The sequence below is a fragment of the Pristis pectinata genome, chromosome 27, assembly GCF_009764475.1.
Source record: "Pristis pectinata isolate sPriPec2 chromosome 27, sPriPec2.1.pri, whole genome shotgun sequence".
Classification (NCBI taxonomy): domain Eukaryota; kingdom Metazoa; phylum Chordata; class Chondrichthyes; order Rhinopristiformes; family Pristidae; genus Pristis; species Pristis pectinata.
This window is the reverse complement of record NC_067431.1, coordinates 16,128,468-16,152,231: the sequence shown is the minus strand read 5'-3', so window position 1 is coordinate 16,152,231 and position 23,764 is coordinate 16,128,468. Positions and strand designations below refer to the sequence as shown.

General features: G+C 45.3%; 1 protein-coding gene across 1 annotated transcript; it reads left to right on the top strand.

Moving 5' to 3' along the window:
* On the top strand, positions 1-21,862 carry LOC127583783 (myelin protein zero-like protein 3). Its single transcript, XM_052040120.1, has 6 exons — positions 1-190; positions 1,264-1,421; positions 18,252-18,462; positions 19,542-19,695; positions 20,512-20,575; positions 21,667-21,862. The coding sequence occupies exons 1-6, from the start codon at positions 103-105 to the stop codon at positions 21,727-21,729; spliced, it is 738 nt and encodes a 245-aa protein (XP_051896080.1). The 5' UTR covers positions 1-102; the 3' UTR covers positions 21,730-21,862.
* Positions 21,863-23,764: the final 1,902 nt, after the last annotated feature.

Below are 23,764 nucleotides of genomic sequence, written 5' to 3'. Positions count from 1 at the left end.
GGTCCGGGCAGTGACTGCACTCGTCTCCTCCCCCTCACCTGGGACACGGGTTTCCTGCCTCTGCTTCCGCAGTCACCTGATGTCGCGTCGATCGGGGTCGGAATGAGCCTGAGATTTCGGAATCTGGATCCAGATCGGACCCCACACCGGATCCCGACCCTCCTGCTCTTCCCCCTGTTGCTGCTTCCAGGTGAGTCCGGGACGCCTGAGCGGCCCGGGACTCAGAGGCGAACTTGGAGGGAACTTCCCCGGAGTGAGCACTCTCCCCAGTCGCTGCGGTTTCACTCTGGGTTTGGAGACCTTTTCCCCTCAGTTCCGGGGTTGTTTTGGTTTTAAACCTCCCGATTCAGTCCCAGGGCACAGATCTGAAACGTTGCTCACCCTCCTGCTCCCTCACCCTCGCCCCCAACACCCCACCCCTCCAAACCACCTCCCACCTCGGCCCAGCACTCACCCATTCTTCCTCATCCCCACAGCTCTAGATATCCTCCATCAATCCATCTTCCTCCTTCCTCGAACCTTCTCCTCCTGCCAAGCCTCCCCCTCCCCCCCTCCCCCCCTCCCCCCCATTAGCTTCTCACCTTCCTCCTCCCTCTTGTCCATGTCGGCCCTTCATTCCTCCTCCCCCCGCATTCCCCCTTCCCCTCCCTCGTTCCTCCTTCCCCCCTCATTCCCTCTTCCCCCCTTGTTTCCTCTTCCCCATTCCCCCTTCCCTATCCCGTTCCCCCATCCCTTCCCTCTCGTTCATCCCTCCCTCTTGTCCATGTTGGCCCTTTATTTCCCCCTCTCCATTCCCCCTTCCACCTGTGCCCCCTTCCCCCCGTATCCCCCATTCCCCTCTGTTCCCCCTTCCACCCCTCCCCATTTCCCCCTTCCCCATTCATCATCCCTCCTGGCCTCACCCTATCGGATATAGGGTGTCCCATCCATCCTTCCCTTCCCCACCTCCTCTGCAACTTGAAACTAGCTTTCTCTCTTTCCCTGTTCTGACAAAGAGTCTTTGACCTGAAACCTTAACCCTGTTTCTCTCTCTACAGATGCTGCCTGACCATCATCTGCAATTTTTTTTATTTAAACTTCCAGAGCTATAACCTCACTCCTAAAATTGAACCTTTGTACGCTGTGATCAAAGGATAGGATTTGTATGCTCACAACTTAAACAATTTCAGGTTACATTAGTTATATTAATCCAAAACAAAAGCAAAATGCTGTACCGGTTAATTCTTTACCCTCTGGGTTAACTCCTGCGTCCCTCTCAAACAGGTGCTGCTACTATTGAAGTTTCTTTGGCATCAAAGGTCAGAGGTTTCATTGGAGAGGATATAGAACTGAGTTGTAACTTCAGGTCATCTTCTCCTGTCGCAGAGCGTCTGACGGTGAACTGGTCTTTCCGACCAGCAAATGGTGGATCAAAGCATGGTGTGAGTATCATTGAGTGTGTTGGCAGCAGTGGTATCTCTGTGGAGAATGCATTTACTGAGTTGACATACAGTGGGGATGTTTGCTCCTAATGTGTTTGGTTGTATTTTCTAGGTCCATTTAAGTATTTTTGAAGAAATATATGTATTTCACTTTCTTCTTCCAGCAAGAAATGTGATGTGTGTTTCAGCAGAGTGTAATGGTCATGTGCAACATGACATTCTCACATAGGGTAATGAACATCTAGAATATTTTTCCAGAAAACTCATGAATCAATTCATAATTTCCAAGGAGTATTGAGAGTCAGAGTTATATAGTACAGAAACAGACCCTTCAGCCCACAAGCCCATGCTGGCCTCCAGTACATATCTATACCAATCTATTTTTCCAGCACTCGGCCCATAGCTTTCTATGCTTCGGTAATTCAAGTGCTTGTCTAAATACTTCTTAAATGTTGTGAGAATACCTGCCTCTACCACCTCCTCAGGCAACGTGCTCCAGATCTTAACAACCTTTGGGTGAGAAGACCCTTCCTCAGATGCCCTCTAAACCCTCTGTACTTCCCAGGGTCCTGCCATCAATTGTGCAGGTGATAGTCCTCCCAAACTGCATCACATCACATTTTTCAGACTTAAATTCCATTTCCTATTCTCCAATATTGTTCTCGAGATGAAGACCACCCTCCTCACTATGAGTAACACCAGCAGTTTTTGTGTCATCTGTAAGTTTACCATTCACATCTCCCACATTCACATCCAAATCATTGAGGTGCACAACAAAGAGCAAGGGTCCCAGCACCAATCCCTGTGGTACACCACTGATCACAGGCCTCTCATCATAAAAACAACCCTTGACCATCATCACAATGCCAACTTCAGATTCAGTTTGCCCTGGATCCCAGGGGCTCTTGCCTTTTGTATCAGTCTCCCAAGTGGCATCTTGTCAAAGGTCTCATTGAAGTTTGTGTCAACCCTACCCTCAACAACACACTTAGTTATCTTTTTGAAAAAGTTAATCAAATTAGTCAGACAGGAATTTCCCTTAATAAAGCCATGTAGCCTATCCTTGATTAACCCCTGACCCTCCAAGTGCAGATTAATTCTGTCCCTCAGAATTTTCTCCAATATTTTCCCTACTACTGTTGAGAGGTATAGAATAAAGGTAGATTCGAAGAGTCCAGGAATAAATCACCCCAAGACCTGGTTGAAGAGCCAAAGAAAATTATATCTCTGAATATTCCTGTTTCCCTGGTAGAACTATATCATAAAGCAGCACAAAAAAAGGTGTTTTTGGCCAGTGCACCTGTTGATACATTTAGTCACTCTTTGGTCCTTCCCCGTATCTATGCACACTTTTCAATTTAAATTATTTATCCAATTCCATTTTGATTTTTAAAAATCTATTTCCACCTCCCACTCAGATACAGGCTGATCCCAGGACACAAAGACCTGACTTATGGGAATGAACTCCAATAATATTATTAAATTGAATAGTCTGATGTACATGCAAATGTTCATTCATGCTATGAACAGCACAACTGGTTCTCTCTCTCTCTCTCTCTCTCTCTCTCTCTCTCTCTCTCTCTCTCTCTCTCTCTCTCTCTCTCTCTCTCTCTCTCCCTCTCTCCCTCTCTCCCTCTCTCTCTCTCTCTCTCTCTCTCTCTCTCTCTCTCTCTCTCTCTCTCTCTCTCTCTCTCTCTCTCTCTCTCTCTCTCCCCTCCCCCCCCCACTTTAGTAATTGTTCTTTTTTATTTGTAATTGTGTTTTTGATGCCATTCATTACAATACTGTCGAGTGATTTTTTTTATTTTCAACTGATGGACGTTTGTAAATAAGGGACCTGTTCATTACTTGGGGACAGCAGGCCCCTATTCCAGTGAACAGTTCCTAACCGGGACAGTTCGCAAGTTGGAAACGCACCCCTGAATAGAGTTCACACATAGCAGAAGATTCCTGCAGCTCCCAAATGCTTGATCATATGTACAGCCTGTACATAAATTGGGCATTCATAAGCTGGTGAGGAGCTGCAGTGTATTCCAGATCAGAACTCACTATACAAGCGAAACTTGCTTCCTCACAGTCTGTGGTCCATTTGCCAATCACATATCTATGCTTTGGCAATTGACCCTCAAGGCAGTGGAAAAGGTGTATGTATAATCACTGTACCAAAACCCCTCGTGTTTAATATTTGATTTCCCATGAACTCTTGAGGTCGTGGTTTGTTCCTGGTGCAGATGCATTCTGGTAAATGCATCTGCACCCTCTCTTGGTCCTTGACATTGCTCGTGTAGTGTGGTGTCCAGAATTCAGCACAACTGCAGCTGAGTGCTAAGCAACTGATGACTCTCATGAACTCAGTGTGCAATATATGAGATCATTTCAGGCATGTTATGACGTACAAGGCTGGATTGGACCAGAGCCAACAACTCATTGTTCTGCTTTTTGAATATTTGCAAAGCTGAAATGGAAAAGTTAACCAATATATGATTCAGAGCTGTCATTGCAACAGGAACTATTTTGCCTTGTTTTCCACACCCATAATGGTCATGTAGTTGAGCTTGAATTATCCTTATATTCAGTTCAAGATGAGCTTACCCTCACCCTGTTTCCCATAAATTATGCTGTGAGATTTTCTGATTGCAACTGATAATTATAAATATTGTGGAGCTTAAATAAAAAGCATGATCTCAGCATCTTTGCTTTATCCCCACACCTGGGTGCCTGGCTTCTCCAAAGTTTGATCACCAGGTCTGGTACATATGTTTCTCCCAGGACCAGGCAATCCCTAACACATGATGTGAATTTGAATCTTCCCATGATGGGGGAGAGAAGATTGAAGAAGCTTCCTTGTTGTGATTGAATCTGCTGGAGATATAAAACTATAAACTGTACATTAATCCATCCCTCGCCCCTCCCAGTCCTTTGATTAGATTCTAGCCTGTGACTCTCTTCCAGGTATTTGTGTCAGCTGCCTCTGCCACTTCCGTTAACATTCCCTTCTGCTCTCATCGTATGTAGAATGTAGAACCGTACAGCACAGGAACAGGCCTTTTGGCCCACGATGTTGTGCCGAACTAATTAAACTAATCCCTTCTGCGTACACAATGCCCATATCCCTCCATTCTCTGCATATTCATGTGCCTAGCTTAGAGCCTCCTAAACACCTCTATCATATTTGCCTCCATCACCACCCCTGGCAGCACATTCCAGGTACCCACCACTCTCTGTGTAAAAAAAGTTGCCCAGGACAACTCCTTTGAACTTACCTCCTCTCACCTTACGTGCATGCCCTCTAGTTTTAGACATTTGACCCTGGGCAAAAGATACCGGCTGTCTATCTATGCCTCTCATTATCTTATTAATTAATATCAGCTGTCCCTTCGGCCTCTGCCATTCCACAGAAAACAACCTCAGTTTATCCAACCTCTCCTTATAGCACATGCTCTCTAATCCATGCAGCATCCTGGTAAACCTCTTCTGCACCCTGTCCAAAGCCTCCACATCCTTTTTATAATGGGGTGACCAGAATTGAATACAATAATCCAGATGCAGCCTAACCAGAGTTTTATAAAGCTGTAACTTGCATTTTTCCTCAATTCTATCTCTTCTTCCATCTTGTTCTTTCCAAGCCCATTCATCTTTGAGACCCTCTTCCCTTTACATCGATTCTGTTCCAACCAAATTGTCAACCATCCAACCTTTCTTCTGTGGGACCCTTATGACTGATGTTAATGGTCTGCATTTTTCTCACACTGTTAACCACAGTCACCCTCCCTCCCCCAACTTTGAAGTAACTGTGACCACTTCTCCTAAACAAAACATGCTTAATCTCCTTGTCCTTGCCCCTACGTTAACCTCCATTTTGATAATGCTGAAAGGTATTGTCAGCAGACAAATCCAAGCCTATCTTTCCCACATTCCAAGTTTAAAAGCAACAAACAATCTGCTGGGGGAGCTCAGCAGGTTGAGTAGCATCCATGGGGAGAAAGGGATTGTCCACGTCCTTCAGCACCCCTCCCCCTCCCTCCCCAGTCCAATCACTTCTGGCCCCTATCTCACCACCTACCATCTCCTCTGTACACTGGCTATTTCCCCTCTCTACTCTCAGTGCTGATGCAGGGTTTTGACCCAAAACGTCGACGATTCCTCTTTCCCCACAGATGCTGCTCAATCTGCTAAATTCCTCCAGCAGATTGTTTGTTGCTCTAGATTCCAGTATCTGCAGTGCCTTGTGTCTCCATTTCAAGTTGAAATCCCTTCAAACAAGTTCCCAGAAAGAGCCCTGAATCAAGGCCTGAAGCAGAATTCTTTGCAACCCTCGTAAACTATCCTACCTGAGGTGTTTGATGTGTTAGTTGTAATTTTTCAAAGTTCCCTAGATCCAGCGAGGGTTCCATAACATTGGAAAATAGTGAGTGTAATTCCATCAGTCAAAAAGGAGAGAGAGAGCAGGAAACAGTTAACTTCACATTAGAAAGATGTTAGAAGCTATTGTTAAAGACAGGGCACTTAGAGAAATTCAAGCCAATCAAGCAAAGTCAACGTCGTTTGTGAAAGAAATGCCGTGTTTGATTGGAGTTCTTTGTAGCATGTGTTATATCTCTATATTCCTCTAAAAAGCTCCTTACAAATGCTCCTTGGCCAAGCTTTTGGACATCAATTCTAATATCTGTATTCTTTGTTTGAAAAATGTTCCTATTCGTATCCGTCTTAAACACCTAGCAGATTTTCCAGACTTTTGGTGTTAGTCCTGATAATATCCAAACATACATTTATTACACTTTCTTACATGTAGTATTTATCATAATCTCCAGTGAACTCAGTGAGGTTAAGGGGAGTGGAAACAAGCACTCTTGACCCTGACTCCGGCCACAAACTTGCACATGCTCCTGACCCCTGGTATTCCAGATCCCAGATCCCAAACCTGGTTCTAGCTGCACAACCTGCTTGCACTTGGGATCCCCACCTGGATTATTGAGTGAACCAGATGCCAGACCACCAGAGTTTACTGTAAAATGCAAATTATTGTTCATTTTTGTTTGTTCCCTTTGAATCTTTCCAGCAGTAAAGTTTTTGCAGAACAAACATCATGACTTTAGAGTCGGTGCTGTACAGTTGCAGGGAAAAGGGGTAGGAGCAGGCAATACCAACAGAGTGCACAGCCCTTGAGGCATTGCTGAGGAAATGGTGCACTGCAGGAGTGCAACTCACTCGAGAGCACTGCACTCTTAGGGGGCAGTCCTAAATCAGGGCTGCATTGTTCTTTCTTTCTTTTTCAATCTTTTTATTAATTTTCAAATTAGTACAAAATAATATATATAACATGAGTAATTATACATATGGTGCAAAGAGATCAGGATAGCAATCATAACAGTTAATATATATAATCACAGGGAGTAAAAAAAAGTAATCTAGACCTTCCGTTCTCTTATCAAGTGAACAAATACAGAAGGAAAGATTGAAAAGAAATGAAATTTAATTACATGAAAGAAGTACCCCCAAATCAAAAAAAAATTGATAATAAACCAAATAAAAACAAAAACTTCAAAAAGAAAACTGGACTGATATTTCTTCATGGAGCTGCATTGTTGTAAGAGGACTATACCATTGCAGGGGCAATACTGAAGGAATTCTCCACAGTTGGGAGGGGCAGCAGTGAGAGGGTCCTTCACACTCTGAGGAGCTGCATAAAATAAGTGCTCTAAAGTTAATGGAATAACACTGACAAAGTACTGCACAGAGGAGCAGTTCGAAAAGAACACTGTTCCTTTGGCAGCGTCACGTTTTAAATGAGGGCTGTGTCTGCCTCTTAAACATCACTATAGTGGGGACTTCTGCCATCCCAACTGATAATCATCACTCAACTAAAACAGCCATCTGATCATTAGTGCATTAAAGATGATTCTTTTAATCTTTATTAATGACCTGGACTTGGAGGTACAAACTGCGATTTTTAAATTTGCAAATGGCACACAAGAACTCTGATACCTTTCGTAAAAACAGTGATGTTCACAAGGTAGTGTTGTGATCTACACAGAATATAGTGATAGGTTGCAACAAGATATAAAGAGGCTGGTGGTTGCGGGTGTCCTTGGAGGGGGAGCATGCGGTCTCCGCGGGCACACTGGTTGAGTTCCGCGCTCGGTGGGCCCCTCGGGATCGCATGTGTCGTGGACAGTGAGAATGCGATTCTTCTCTGAAGTGTTGCGTGGTGCGTTTAGCGGGTGCTGCGTTTCGTGTGCGTTTCACGGGTACTTAGCATTATTTTGCTGTAGTTATGTAGATGCTTAGGTTGTTTTCTTCTCTTTCTGTATTAGTTGTAGTGTATTGACACTGGTTGTCCTTTTGTAGTGCTTTTAGTTAATAAACGTTTATATTAAAAAAAGAGGCTGGTGGAATGGGCAGACACATGGCTATTGAAGTTCAATGCAGAGATGGTGGGGGCAGGTTCCAATGTGGCTTTTGAGAGGGAATTAGATAAACATATGGTGAAGAAAAATTTGCAAAACTGCGGAGAAAGGAGAGTAGGGGAGGGGGCAGAGAAACCAGTCAGCGGCTCTGATAGAGACCTAGTGTGAACACAATGGCCTCTATCTGTGCCATAACTATTCTTTGATTCCATGATTTTAAGTATGTGAGATATTTTTGAGTTCAAAGTGGCTGCCAGATTTCCTGTGTTACAATGACAAAGTATTTCATTGGCTGTGAAGCACTTCAGCACATCCTGGGGTCCTGGCAGGCACAACGTAAATGTAAATTCATTGTTAATAATGCTCATTCCCTGCTGTATTCTGCAACTATTCCACTGCGTGATTTTCTGTGTCACCAGCTAACTATGGCATTTTGAGCGAAGCTACGCCCTTTGATTTTTTTTTGTTAGCATTTGTTTAATTACCGTTCCTTCTGTGTAATTGGCTCCTTCCTTCCTGAGGCCAATTGCTGTATCTATGTGTTGATGATGGGCTTTATCAGAAAACATCCTCAGACCGACCCAGCCCAGCCAGTGACCTACCAGGAGATGTGAGCCTCATACTTCCCCAGTCTGCTCCAGCGTGGACTGACGTCATTGTTGGCTTGCCTTGGGCTGTGTTGAGTGAAGTTTTCTTTTTGTTTATTTCTTGTCTCAATAAATGGTGCTGCTTTATATGGTAGGTAACTGTATGATAACCAAGGATTGGGGAGGGCAGGGGTGGAGCTGGTGGCAGTGGACTGCAGCGTAGACTCTGGGATCTGCACAGAGTATGGGCTGGATCTCTGGCTCAAGTCCCTGACACCGAGGGGAGCGATTGTGCCACTTCAGGGTTGGGTCCTCCAACACTCCTTCATTTTCACCCCTCTGGAAATGCACTGCTCCTTCAACAAAGTCCCTCCAAAACCTCGGCACACCTGCAGCCTTGCCCCTCTCTGCCACAGGAAGGGCAGTTCCCAGGGAGCACAGCGCTGATAGAGGTGCTGACGTCGGCGCTATCCCATGGAGAATGCCGCATTCCCTGGACACCGTCTCTCCAGCTTCCACCCACTCCATCTGCCCATCTCCCATTGGTTCCCCTCCCCCGATGTTCCCATCTGCCCTCCCCACCTCCCTCACTCGATTCCAAGCTCCACCTTCCTCTCCTATCAGATTCCATCATCTTCAGCCCTTTGCCACCTCCACCCATCACCTCCCAGCTCTGTCGCTGTTCCCACTCTCCCCTCCCCCCATCTGCCGGTCACCCCCCACCCCACCCACCCTCACCTGGATCCACCTATCGCTTGCTAGCTCTTGCTCCACCTCTTCCGCTCATACTGGCTGTCTCCCCTCTATCTTTCAGTCCAGAAGAAGGGTCTGGACCTGAAATGTCGACTGTCCATTTCCCTCCATAGATGCTGCCTGACCTGCTCAGTTCCTCCAACATCTTGTGTGTACTTCCATGCTGCCCTCTGACAACAGTGCTGTTCCTCAGCCCCACCTCTCTGACATCACGGCACTCCCTCAACACTGCCCCTCCAACAGCACTGCCTGTCCTGGTACCCCTCTGTTTAAGCTTGCGTCTGCTTGATACAGTTATTGAGCGGGGCTCTGGTATCTAAACTCCAGCTTATTCCTAAACTTCACAGGCTGAAGAGAGGATTTACAATCCTATTGCAATCAAAACCTACTTGTGTTAAGGAGCTGTAAATCACTCTACTTTACAAGCAGAGTGTTTTACAGCCACTTCAGTTTAACAAGGACCTTGATTATTTATTTGCTAACCCTGGGTGCTGAAGAATCACCTTCCCGCCTGTTAAACCCCTCCTGTTCAGCACAGAGTAACTGGTGTGATACATTTAGGTACAAGAATGGGGACGCCTTCTGCTGCAGGGGAAAACTGGGCAAGGGCAAGGTCTGTGTAGGGCGAGCTTCACTGCTTGGTTGCTAGATTGGTGTCTCAGTGACTCCCCCAATGGATAAATGAACATCTCATGACCCTTGGGCTCAGTCCAACATGGCACCTGAAAGCTAGGGTCATCAGCATGTACACACCATCCCTGGAAGCCACAGATATGACTAAGGAGGACATCCCAGGGGAAGATAAGCTGATCCTTTTGGGCCATCTTCAATGCCTAATTAAGAACAGAAAATGCAGGAAACACTCAGAAAGTCAGGCAGCATCTAAAACAGAGTGAACGCTTCAGGTTGAAGACTCTTTGTCAGAACTATTCGTCAAAATTTCAGATCTCTACGTCTGTGTTTTTATTTAATTTTCAAGTTCAATGCCAGGGTTTGAGAAGATGTGGTCCTCTGGCAAGCTGTTGGCAAGCAGGGAGTAGGGAGTGCTACCTCCAGTGGAGTGCGTCTACAGAACCTCCCCAGGTACCGGATACCTGACCCATGGACACTCCCTTTATACAAATGAGCCGCAACAACCGGGGTCTGGGTGGAGCTGAGCAGAGCTGGGAGCGCTAAGCAGACTCACTCGTTCACTCACTGGGTCAGTGAGGCCGGCTGGCAGCTGCTCTCCCCGTGCCTGCTCGCTCACCCGTCACAACTGTCTCTGTGACTCTCTCCCACACACTGTTCTTGTTCATTTCCGACTCATGAAAAATTTGGGTTACGAACAATTCTTAGGAACAGAACCCTTTCATAACCTGGGGACTGCCTATACAGCCAAAATTCCTGGATCACCAATCTTGTTATAACCAGAATCACCACAGGCACCTGTCACATGGTACTCCAAGCGAGAAACAGCAAGGAAATCTGGATTACCTTCGCCGTGATGTATACCATTGATTGTTGGACTGATCACTGCCTTTTCTGCTCTGTTATCTCCATCAGTCTGCTCTGAAAACAATAGGCATGGTGACAGAAATATTGCCACAAGAAAATCAATATTGAATACTCAAAGGCACGGTAGCACGGCGGTTAGCGTAACGCTACCACAGCGCCAGTGACCTGGGTTCAATTCCCACCGCTGCCTGTAAGGAATTTGTACGTTCTCCCTGTGTCTGTGTGGGTTTCCTCCGGGTGCTCCGGTTTCCTCCCACATTCCAAAGACATATGGGTTAGGAGCTGTGGGCATGCTATGTTGGCGCTGGAAGAGTGGCAACACTTGCAGGCTGCCCCCAGCACATTCTCAGTAATGCAAAGTGACGTATTTCACTGTGTGTCTCGATGTACATGTGAATAATAAGTATCTTATCTTATCTTAAGATAACCCCTCTCAGACAGTGCCTCGCCAATAACTTGACAGCCACCAGTAAACAGCACCACAGAGTGCCCACTGTGGCTGTACTGCCCTGAAGTCCACCAGTGAAAAGGCTCTTGTCTACTGATGAGACTAGGCAGGAAATCCAGGAGCTCTGGTAAAACTCTGATAACCTGGCTCCATCGGGACTTCAGTGATGTCGGACTGGTAGATTTTCCAGACTATTAGATGTTATTCCTATAAGTACCACGGAATACTTTAATTCACTTTTTTAGATGTTATACAATGAGTTCAAAGGACCTGGTGAAAAGTGACCAGGTGAATTTAAAAGGAGTACAGGAAATGGGGCCCCAGTGAGTTTAACGGAGGCAAAGAAAACAGAACCCAGTGGCTCAGATCCTGACAGGATTTCAGGATTCAGGATTTCTGAACAATCGGACACTGGATTATTGAAGTTTTACTGTAATTAACCACAAACACAAGGTTTTCTTAAATTGGAAATTCCATCACACCTTGGGAGAAGAAGCAGCTCTACAGATACTTGGAGGCCAAGGCCCAACAGAAAACCCATGATCTAAAGAACAGATGGTGGGTGGAAGGAGAGCAGGAGATCTAGCAACTGGCTGATAACCGTGCGCTGCAGATTCTTCAGTATTGTCAAGGCCCAATCACCCAGAGGCCCACCCCGAGACCAAGAATGGAGGTGAACCATGAAGGACAGAGACAGTCAGCCATTAAAAGAACATCTCATTATTTCCCATGCCCCGCTTTCTTAGCAACCTATCCGGTCCGGCTTTGCTACAAGTCCTGACCAATAAGAAGTTGAAAAGGCTGTGTGCCAACTGTAAAACAAGGTTTCTGGACCAGATAATAGCCATGTTGTAGTTCTAAAACATGTCAGAGGGTAGGTTCACAAATCAATCTCCCACATCTTTGAAGGGGGGAAGTTACAGGAGTCATCAGAGATGCTGTCATTCTGACCATCCAAAAAAAAAGGACACAAACCCGATGGTGGTGTCTATAAAGGGATCTCCCTGCTGTCCATCACAGGTACAACCAACACCAGATCCTTCTCAACCATCTCCTCCCAGTGGCCAAAGAACTGCTCTGTGTCGATGCTTAGAGAAATGCCGGGAGATAAATCAACTGCGATACATCAGCTTTTTTGACCTCTCTAAAGCCTTTGGCTCCATCAGTTGAGGAGAACTATGGAGCATACTTCTCGGGTTTGACTTCCCAGCAGATACTCATCTCCACTTCATGTCTGCTACGGGACGGCATTGCTGGCCATGATCTTACTAACAGACCAACCTCAGAGCAGACTGGCATTAAGCAAGTCCGTGTCATTGCCCCAACACTTTCCTGAGTCTTTCTCCTGGCAATGCTGCACCTCCACTCCAACACACTTCCCGGTGGAGTGAAGATAGTGTACAGGACAAATAAGAAACTATTCCACCTGCATGATCTCAACTTCAGAACCAAGGTCGCTACAACTTCAGGTATTGACGTTTGAGTGTGCGCAAGTTCGGAGACCAAGCTCAAGTCCTCATAGACTCATTCACTCAATCATATGAGAAGATGGGCCTTGTCCTCAGTATCCCCAAAACAAAGGTCTTCCATTAACCTGCCCCCACTGTACCGCACCATCCCCGACTGTAACTGTCCACATTGACACAGAAGCCTGCGTGAACAGTCGAAGGAGCGCATCATTGCCCAACCTACCTACTTGAAAGGCACCTGCTGTGATAGAGTCTTATGGCCCCACATTGGCCTCATCAACCTCTGCAGAACCCATGGAACCAAAGTGGAAGCAATTGCTCCAACCCTTAATGGATTTCTGGAGAGACAAGACAAAGCAGAAAGGAATAGAGGGATGTAATAAAAGGGTGAGCCAAAGAGGGATAGGAGGCGGCTTCGATGAGCATTAGCGCCAGGATAAACTAGTTGGGCTGAATGAGCAATTTCTCTGCTGTAGCATCAGTAATTCATCATCTGGCAGCTCTGCCGGCTCCAGTGTTGCACAAGCAATTAATTTCTCAGTTTTCCTCCTCTCCCTTCATGAAAGCTTGAAGTTATTTCCCAAGGGGCATGGCCGTCTGTGAAGTCTCTTCAAAGTGCCTTTCCCTCCCAAGAGCCACAGTAAGTTTGACAGCTCATTAGATTGGTACTTGGTCTCAATTGTTACACCCTAAATCCTGCTCCTTTGCCTCATCTATCCTAGTAGACACTGAGGTCCGAATTTGGCATCTTCCAGAGCTGTACCAGGGAACTGCGCTGGGATGTAGCGTCTGTGTTTAAGGGGGTGGTGTTTATAGGAGCAGTGATGGCCAGTGACAGTGAGGAGATTTGGAGAAATAGCTATGGGAAGGACATCATTAAGCTGGAAAGTGTGCAAAAAGGATTCACAATGATGGTCTGATAGCGCAGTGGAAAACTCAAAAGTCACTTTATTTTTTGTTTCTTATAATCCGAAATCTATCCACTATAATGCAAAAAAAATTCACAATGAACCCGACTCCGTCATTAAAAATATAAAATAATAAAGTCAAATGAGCTTTTTTAGAAAATAAATAACCAGAGTGAAGCAGTGACAGTTCTGTGTCCTGACTTCTGCATTTCATCCCCTCTCCCCTCCCTTTGCCCTTTCCCCCCTACCCCTACAAAATCCTGCTTGCCCCTCCCCTCCCCTCATGTTCCCCTTCCTCCACCAGGCCGATTTCTCCAGTGCCCTGACCAACAATTGTTCCTCAAAAAATAGATTTGTTGTTCATCAGTTTTGCCACTGTATGGGATGTTGCTGTGCATACATCGGACGTTAACTTTTACCAATAAGACTAATAAAACTAATTAACTGTCCCTAACTGTCCATGGGTGGCACAGTAGTGTAGCGGTTAGCATAACGCTATTACAGCACCATCGATCAGGGTTCAATTCCCGCCGCTGTCTGTAAGGAGTTTGTACGTTCTCCCCGTGTCTGCGTGGGTTTCCTCTGTGTGCTCGGGTTTCCTCTGTGTGCTCCAGTTTCCTCCCACATTCCAAAGACGTACAGGTTAGTAGGTTAACATGGGTGTAATTGGGCGGCGCGGGCTCGTTGGGCTGGAAGGGCCTGTTACTGTGCTGTATAAGTAAAGTTTTTAAACTAAAACTAAAGTTTTTTAAAGTTTTAGATCACAATGTAAATTAAGAGTGGATTGTTCTTGTATATTATTCTTTCATCGTAACCACAGTGAAGCTGGTTCACAACAGCCAGGTACCTGCTTGTTACATTTCAGTATCACAGAACGGGGCGACTAAAGCCTGTCAGCTTATTTGAATAGATCTGTGTCAATCTGTAACTTGTTTGCACTGGCAAGCATGAATATGTTAATCAAAGTATCTCCATGATTTCAACGTGTGCTCAAGACCAGCAGTGTATAAACTGCTGAGGGAGATTAACCGGGTAATAACTTCCTGGCCTTTCCTTGCCCATCTTTTGGGAACTTGGGCGGGGGAGGAGTGCAGTGGGTCATCACATTCCAGTGGTCCCACGCCACTCTCCTCCACACCGAAGTTATGAGAAACTTCTCGTCAGCCTCTCTGATATTCCTCCCCCACCCTCCTCAGCAATCCCAAGATAAACCAACAAGTGATCTGTATGAAATTACTTTCAGTCCCACCTCCTTGAATAATAACTCCCACCAATGTTCTCCACACCCTCTGGTGTTTCTTCACTCTTTATCCGTGACAACAGAGATGTTTGATACTCCCCCGCACTTTGCCTTGTCTCAGAATCCATTCCTCTCTCTCTGTGCTGCCTACTGTCCCTGTTTAAAACTTTCAACCCTTTACATGAGTTCCTTCTTGCTTTCTCTTATCTTAATTTTGTAAATTCGCTTTACCTCTGATCTGCTCTTTGTTGTCTCATTGAGTCATACAGCATAGAAACAGGTCTTTTGGCCAACCAAGTCCACACCCATTTACAGTACCCCGACATTAATCCCACTTTATTCTCCCCACATTATCTGCTCTCTACATTCTGAGTGCTTTTTATCACAATTAATGCCTACAATTGACACCATTTTTATAAACATTTTTAAATGGTTACCTTCTAAAGGTCCATTCCCTGACCAGGAGAGTATTTTTCCTGGGAGTATCCCCACTCATCTCATCTCTCCATCGGCACCCAGCTCCCATAACACCCAATCATGGGTGGCTTCTTACAAGCTTCAACCACTCACCCAACCTGCTCGGTGCCAGTGATCCAGTGAAGTTATTGTGTGCAATTCTGGTCACCCCATTACATGAAAGGTGTGGAGGCTTTGGAAAGGCTACAGAGGAGGTTTACCAGGATGCTGCCTGGATTAGAGGGTGTGAGCTACAGGGAGAGAGGTTGGACAAACCTGGGTTGTTTTCTCTGGAGCGTCAGAGGCTGAGGGGAGATGTGATAAAAGTTTATCTGAAATTATGAGAGGCATAGATAGTTTAGATGGAATTTTTCTCCAAGAGTAGAAATGTCAAGTACTGGAGGACACACAATTAAGGTGAGAGGAGGAAAGTTTAAAGGAGACATATGCGGGGCACATTTTTTACACAGAAAGTGGTAGGTGCCTGGAACAGGCTGCCAGGGGAATGGTGGAAGCAGATACAATAGTGGCATTTAAGAGGCTTTTAGACATATGAGTGTACAGGGAATGGAGGGAGATGGATCATGTGCAGGCGGAAGAGATTTACTTCAATTTGGGATCGTGTTTGGCACAGACATCGTGGGCTGAAGGGCCTGTCGCTGTGCTGTACAGTTTTATGTTCTATATGCTTAAGTCAGCTCTCAGTGGCAGAAAAAGCCCCCATCAGATGGGAATGGGGAAAGGACAGGGACCCACAAACACCAGCTGTGCAGAGGGAGGTCCCTCTCCTACCTCAACACTTTAAATCATATTGATTGAGAGGGAAGAAAATCTAATCTGCAAACATCGATTAGTATGTGTTAAAACTAGAATTTGCTGTCAAAAGCTGCTCGAGCCCCTCGTGGGACCCTACAGCCCCTCTCCTATTGTAGAACTGTATGACTATCAACAACCTGTTATTTGACAGTGTGTTTAAAGTTGCAATTAAGTGTGACTATTATTTTTTAATCTCAAGATAAATTGCAATTAACTCTTAATCATTTGTGTGCCGCACTGTTTCAAAGTTTCAAGTGTGTTTTAAGTTTCCTAATCACCCAGAGAACCCCATTCTTAAATACTTTTATCCCTAGGAATATTTCTAATTTGTGTCCTCTTGTTTAAATTTTACCATTCGATTAATTAACATTGAAGTTGTAGATTTTTTAAAAACCTAAGTAGAGTCCTTTGTTATGTATTTTTTCAGTGAAGCCCTCTTGTCCTTCAGTGACTGACCTACCTCCTCTGTTCTGGCCTACTGTATACTGCCTTGTCATTCATTGTCACATGTGTTTTACCCAGTCTAGCTAGAGGGCTGTGTTGTCTTCCCGGTAGAGCGTTGGGTTAAGATTAGATGAAATGGAGGTGATACCAATGCATTCCTCAGGTTCTCGTCACTTACTTATGTAGCAGATGCGCCTTCAAGTGGCAGTATTTTGTATTGCAGCTTGGAGCCGCAAGGTTCTGGGATCAGAACATTTACCTCAATCAGAGGACTGATTAAACAGTTGATAAATTTTACTGAAAGCTAGCCTTGCAATTAACAGCGTCTCACAACCTCAAAATATCCCAAACAGCTATTCAAGAACTTTTGACATGTAGCCACTTGCTTTAATGTTGGAAATGTGGCAGCCAGTTTGTGAATAGCAAGATCCCACAACTAGCAGTCCAACAATGATGAGATAATATAAAATAGAATCAATATACAGCAAATGCATGTTATATTGAGGATATATGTGCCCTGCAACAGGATATAGATATGTTAAGTGTATAGACAAAACTTGGCAACTGGAATTTAATGTGGGAAGGTGTGAGATCATGCTCTTCGAAAGAAGGCATTAAAGGCAGACCATTATCTAAGTGGAGCTAGACTGAAAACGAGCGGAATATCAAGGGACATAGGTTTCTTGTGCATGAAATGCAAAAAGCCAGCACGTAGATCCAGCAAATAATTAAGAAAGCAAATGGATCTAATTCTGATTCTGGAATATTGGCCTTTATTGCCAGCGGTTTGGCGTTTAATGATAGAGAAGTATTGTCACAATTGCACAAGGTATTGGTACAGGAAGATCCGATGTACTGGGTACAGTTTGTATCCCCTTATTTTATCCCCTTATTTAAAAAATGATATACTTGTATTGGAAAAACAAAGGACTGCAGATGCTGGATTCTAGATGAAAAGCACTATGATGCTAGAGGAACTCAGCAGGCCAGGCAGCATCCGCGGAGAAAAGCAGGGTCCTGACCCGGAACGTTGACCACCTGCTTTTATCCACGGATGCTGCCTGGCCTGCTGAGTTCCTACAGCATCATCATGTTTTTCATTTTACTTGTATCGGAAGTAGTCCAGAAGAAATTCACTAGGCTAATTCCTGGCATGGGAGGGTTATCACAAGTGGCTAAAATAGTTGGATCTGTGTTGTTTGGAGTTTAGAAGAATAAGGGGTGATCTTATTGAGACATGAGATTCTGAGGGGGTATGACAAGTAGATGTTGCGATGTTTCAACTAGCGGGAGAGTCTCAAACAAGGGGACATGGTACAAGATAAGGTTGCAAATATTCAAAACTGAGGTGTGTGGGAATTTTCTCCATGCAGAGAGTGGTGAATGTTTGGAATTCTCTCCTCTAGATGGTTGGGGAGGTCAATCATTGATGTATTTAAAGGGAAGTCAGGTAAATGATTGAAAGACTGGCTCTGTGTAACTGGCACAGAGGAGGTGAGGCCTGGGGCAGATCAGTCATTATATTGAATGGTGGAGCATGCTTGAGGGGCCAAGTGTGGCCTACTCCTGCTCCTAGTGTTCTCCCAGCTGACCTGAGATACCGGGCCACAATCTCCAAATGTTCCAGCTTGGCAACTCTCACTGCAATATATGAGGAGACTTCCTGTGGTGTTGCCCATGGTTACTGCAAGAATATGGAAGTCAACCAGTTGTGGCATCACCATTGTGGGAAGGGGTTGCTTTGTGGCTCAGCCTTTATGGGTTGAGTTTAGCTGAAATCACTCTTGCTTTCTCTCCCACCACAGATACTCTACTATCACTCTGCAGCCTTCCCTGCACTGCAAGGCCCATTGAAGGGTCGAGTCCTGTGGAATGGGGACCTTCGCAATGGCAACGCTTCAATCGTCGTGAAGAATCTGACCCAGAACGACAATGGGACATTCAGTTGTGTGGTGCAGAACCCACCAGACGTCAGCAGCTTTGTGCCGACGACTGAACTCACCGTCACCAAGAAAGGTGAGCTGGTCAAAGTGACTGAGAAATGAAACATCTTGCATGTGTTAGTTAAATGTCGAGGATTGTATTTCAATCATGTCCCCATTTCAGCCCACTTAGTCCATGAGTGGAGGCTTCAGGTTTGATTCTTGCCCTTCTCCCAAATTTACTCCCTTTTCCCAGTTGATTCCCATTGAATCCAAGGTTCTCCAGAAGGGAGGATTTTGTGGGATTTGGTGCATCAGGGCCTTTCTACAAAGGAAGGGATATTTAATATAAGAGAGCCTGCTTCACAAGCTAATCACCAGTATTATTGGGTAGTGATGCTCCATCAAGGTCAACAGTCTGTCATGTCACCTCTACCCCAGGACTCCCTGATCCCCGTATCTATCATCCCACTACCTTCTCCCTGGATCGTTAAGTTACCTGAATTATTGGTATTGGTATTGGTTTATTATTGTCACTTGTACCGAGGTACGGTTAAAAACTTGTCTTGCAAACCGATCGTATAGGTCAATTCATTACACAGTGCAGTTGCATTGAGTTAGTACAGAGTGCATAGATGTAGTACAGGTAAAAACAATTACAGTGCAGAGTAAAGTGTCACAGCTACAGAGAAAGTGCAGTGCAATAAGGTGCAAGGTCACAACAAGGTACATCGTAAGGTCATAGTCCATTCATTGTATAAGGGAACCGTTTAATAGTCTTAGCACAGTGGGGTAGAAGCTGTCCTTAAGTCTGGTGGTACGTGCCCTCAGGCTCTTGTATCTTCTACCCTATGGAAGAGGAGAGAGGAGAAAATGAATTTGGGGCCATGAATGCAACTCGTTTGTAAATCGAGTTGAGGAATTGAAAAAAAACTTTACTGGGATTATGGTTACAAAGTAGAGCTCACTAGCACAGGAAGTCATTGAGGAAAATAGTGTGGATGGTTTCAAAATGAAATTAGATAAGTACATGAGAAAGAAAGGAGTTAAAAAATCTAAAAAGCAGCAATTTAGTAGATAGAGTAATAGGAGACGAGCATTTTCTGGTTAGGCCAAATGGCCTGCTATGCTGTAGGTTCTCAGTAACAGGTCTTGCTTCTCTTCTTGGCACAGAGCTCCCTTTCCGACTGAGTGTGGCAGTCATGTTGGTGCTGCTGGTGGTTGTGCCGACTCTGCTGGTGGTCACCGTGCTCCTGGTGTGGATGGGCAAGAGATTTGATTTCTGCGGGTCAAATGCCACAAAGTCATCAATCGAGGTGGTGGAAGGGTAGGCTCAGAACTGGCACCGCCGTTTGCTGTTGACAATGGTCATCTTGAGATTCGATCAGGGAGGTGCTTTAACAAATCAGTTCAAACACATCAGCCGTGAAGACAGAACTAGATCCCACAAAGAGCAGTGAGATGATTCACCAGTTAATCATTGGAATAGAGAGTCTGGTGACAAACAGAGCAGTGGTTCATAGAATCACAGACCACAGAAGGAGGCCATTTGGCCCATCATGGCTGTTCCAGCTCTCTGAAAGAGTTGATGAATTAATCCCATCCCCCTGATCTTTTCCTCACTATTTGATATCCTTTTCCTCACATTCTTCCTGGTCTCTTCTGAATCAGGTGCCAGCTTCACATCAAGCAGTGCAGTCCAGATCACAACATTTCACCTCAGAAAAATACTCACCTCCTCTCCCCCAGTTCTTTTGCTGATTACTTATTGGAGGGACCCCAAAGTCCTAGATCCCCACCACTAATCTGGGGTGATCTTAAACCTGCGTGAACATGGACACAGCACCAAATCCTGCAGATAACTTCTCCTCCCTCTCTCCTGACACCCGTCCCCTCCCCAAATACCCTCCTATTCCCCCATCCCCATTCCATAGACTTCCACACAAACCCCCACAAAGCATCCCACCCCTACCCAAAACCCCTCCATCCCATGTCCTTCAATGGTGTTCCGATGGAACTAATTTACATTTTGGTCAATGCAAACGCTATTTTTTTCTTAAATGTTGTGCTTATACTTTGAGGAGATGAATCTTGCTCTTGCTGCCATATTGCAAGCAATAACTGGAGGTCTCTTCCTGTACAGAGCTGCTGATGCTTCTGAAAATGATTTGAGGAACAGCTTTTGCATGCGATGCACTTGCTTGGAGGTGAGTGCCAGCAAAGAGTGTCCAGAAACCAATCTTCCTCTCAGGATGGCACATGAGGAGAGGCAGAGTCAGGGGTGGGTGAGATGAGAGGGAGGGGCGAGGTTAGATAGAAGGGAGGCAGGAAGGAGTGGGAGGATGAGGTGTCGGGAGATGAGAAAGAGGGAAAGGTTGGAGCTCTGGTTGCTCCTTGGGCTGAATTCAACTTTGAACAAGCCTACCGCGGCACTGAAGGTTTGTGGTCACAGCAGTGAGGAACGGAGGTGAAGGGGGCATTGTGTCCAAACACAATCCAATGGCAACTCATAATCCATCACATCAGAAGTCACAAGGATGTGCAGGGGAGGAGCTGGAAGCTGTGGAGAGCCAGAGACAAGCTTGGCTTAATTGTCCCCTTTTCAATTAAGGCAAGGACAAGGGTGGGATCCTCCATTTCTTTATTCCTCCATTGGGAATTCCTCCAGGAATTCTACATTCCTGCATTGCAGTGGGAATGGGCCTGTGTGGTGGTCCAGCATATGAACACTGAGGAGCCCAATGCATTGAAAAAAAGTGTTTTATTAGTTTGTAAGCTGTAGCTTTAAGAATGTTGGTGAAGAGAGAGTTTGACAGGATTCAATACACGGGGCTTCTCTTGTATTTCTCATGACGTAGAAAGAGGCCATTCAGCCCAATGCATCTATGCTGGGTTGAGACCAATCCCATCAATCCTATTACTCCATTGATTTCCTGGCAACCTATTCACCCCACCCTGATTTTCCTACCATCCACCTACACCAGGGGTAATTTACAGTGGTCAATTAACCTAACAGCCTGCTTACCTTTGGGATATGGGAGGGAACCAGACCCTCCCCCCACCCCCCTGCGCCCCTGGGGGAAACCCGCAGGGTCACGGGGAGACCATACAAACTCCGCACAGAGCTGGCGCCAAGTCCTGCACCAGTTTGTCACCCTGTGGCCAACCTGTGCTCTACACTGCTTAGGAATTGTTTGGTGGAGCAGGGTAGAGTGAGCCTTTCATATCTGCTCAGGGTGTGCCGGCTCTATTCACTGGTATTTCCTCAGACGATTAATTTGTTCTTGTTTCTCTCCAGGATTCCGACGAGGAAGATGAGGATTTCCATCAGTTTTATCCCATGTCAGAATCGGTTACATAGCCTGAAGTGTTCCTTGTTCTGGGCAGTGTGGCAGAGTTATTGGGAAGGCTTCCCGGCTGTTCCCTGATCGCTGTCAGGGTGGGAGTAGTTTTTCTGTCACCGCTCTGGGTAATGCATGAATGGGGGTGGGGGTGGGTCTCATAACATGTTATCTTCTTGTTCGCTTGCTCTGGTAAAAGAGATGAATAAATTTGTATTATTTTTAATTAAGGGCCTGCTAAACATATAGTGAGATAGTTTGACGGACAGCTGTTATTCCAGTATTTAAACCTCAGAAACGTTATAAAAAGGAAACATATGTGAATACTGAGCATATCCATTAAAATCTATACGATACAAGGATCCACTCTGCCACTCAATAAGATTAGGGCTGACCTTATTTCCATGCTCTCCCCAGTGGTCTACCCCTGCTACCCAACTCCCAGGATGGGCCGTGCACGATTTGCAACCTTGCCAAAGCCAACTCACGAGCTTGGCATTGTGCTGTAGCACTCCGATAATCCAGCATCCTTGGGACTCTGGTAGTGCCGGACTACCAGGTTTTCCAGACTATTGGATGTTACTCATTTCATATCACAAGTATTTCACTTTTTTGCATGTTCCACAGTAGTATAATAATTTTCCAGTGAACCCTGTTACTTTAAAGGGACCAGGACACATACAAGCAGTCCAGTCCCAGGCTCCAACCACAAACCCACCCACATTCCTGACCCCTGGTGTTCTGGACCCCAACTTGATAGAGGTGTACAAGATGATAAGAGGCATAGATTGAGTGGACAGTCAGAGACTTTTTCCCAGGGCAAAAATGGCTAACACGAGGGGGCATAATTTTAAGGTGATTGGAGGAAGGTATAAGGGGGATGTCAGGGGTAAATTTTTTACACAGAGAGTGGTGGGTGCGTGGAACGCACTGCTGGCAAAGGTTGTGGAGGCAGATACATTAGGGACATTTAAGAGACTCTTAGATAGGCACATGAATGATAGAGGAATGGGAGGGAAGAGTTAACATTTGGGAGGGAAGGATCAGACAGATATTAGAACAGGATAAAATGTTGGCACAACATCGTGGGCCAAAGGGCCTGTACTGTGCTGTAGTGTTCTATGTTCAACCATGGCTCTGACCTACTATCTGCTTGTACTCTGGACCCCCAGTTCATGTTCTAGACTAGAACACGAGTGAGCTAGATGCCAAACCATCGGGATTTCTGAACATTTAGATGACAGAATATTGAATATCTGAGAAGAGATCTCGGGCTCTGGTGGATGGACATCACAAGAAGTGCTCTGAAATCTGTTGTTGTCTGTCATGAATATTCTCAACAGATGAGCCTGCTCAACCTGTTGAGGTAGAGAATTCTATGGACATGACCTCAGTCTGAGATCGTGCCCCTAGTTCTAGACTCCCAGCCCGGATAAATATCCAACCAACAGCTAGCCCGCAGAATGTTTCATTGATCAGTAGCGCCATCAGCAGGAGTTCAGTGAAACTGCAGTTAATCCCTGATTTTAAACTCCCTACCTCAACATTGACTCAAATCTTAATAAAAAAATCAAAAAAACTGCAGATGCTGGAAATACTCAATAGATCAGAGCGCATCCATGGGATTAGAAACGGCGTCAATGTTTCGGATCGAAGACCTTTACTCTTAATAGCTCCTTCTGACTTCTCTGCTCTCTGACCACCCCTCTGTTCCCAGCCAATTCCAATTTAAGGACTCCACCAATTTTGAGACAAAATGTCAATCAATAAAAACATTAGAAGCAGCGGCAGATCTAACAACCCCATTGAATGCTCTGACATTCAGTGAGACCATGCTGATCCTGGGAAAATAATGTTTTTGATTTTTAGTTTTGATTCAATTTGGACATGTCTCCTCAGTTTTTATTAGTTCCAGCAAAATCACTTAATTCCAATAATACTGCATCATCCTTTGGTCTTGGTAACACAGTGAGACTGCAGTAACTACAAGTCATTGCTGCTGTGATATTCCTGTGCATTGACTCTGCAAACTATTTGGTCAGATTCTTCCGTGAT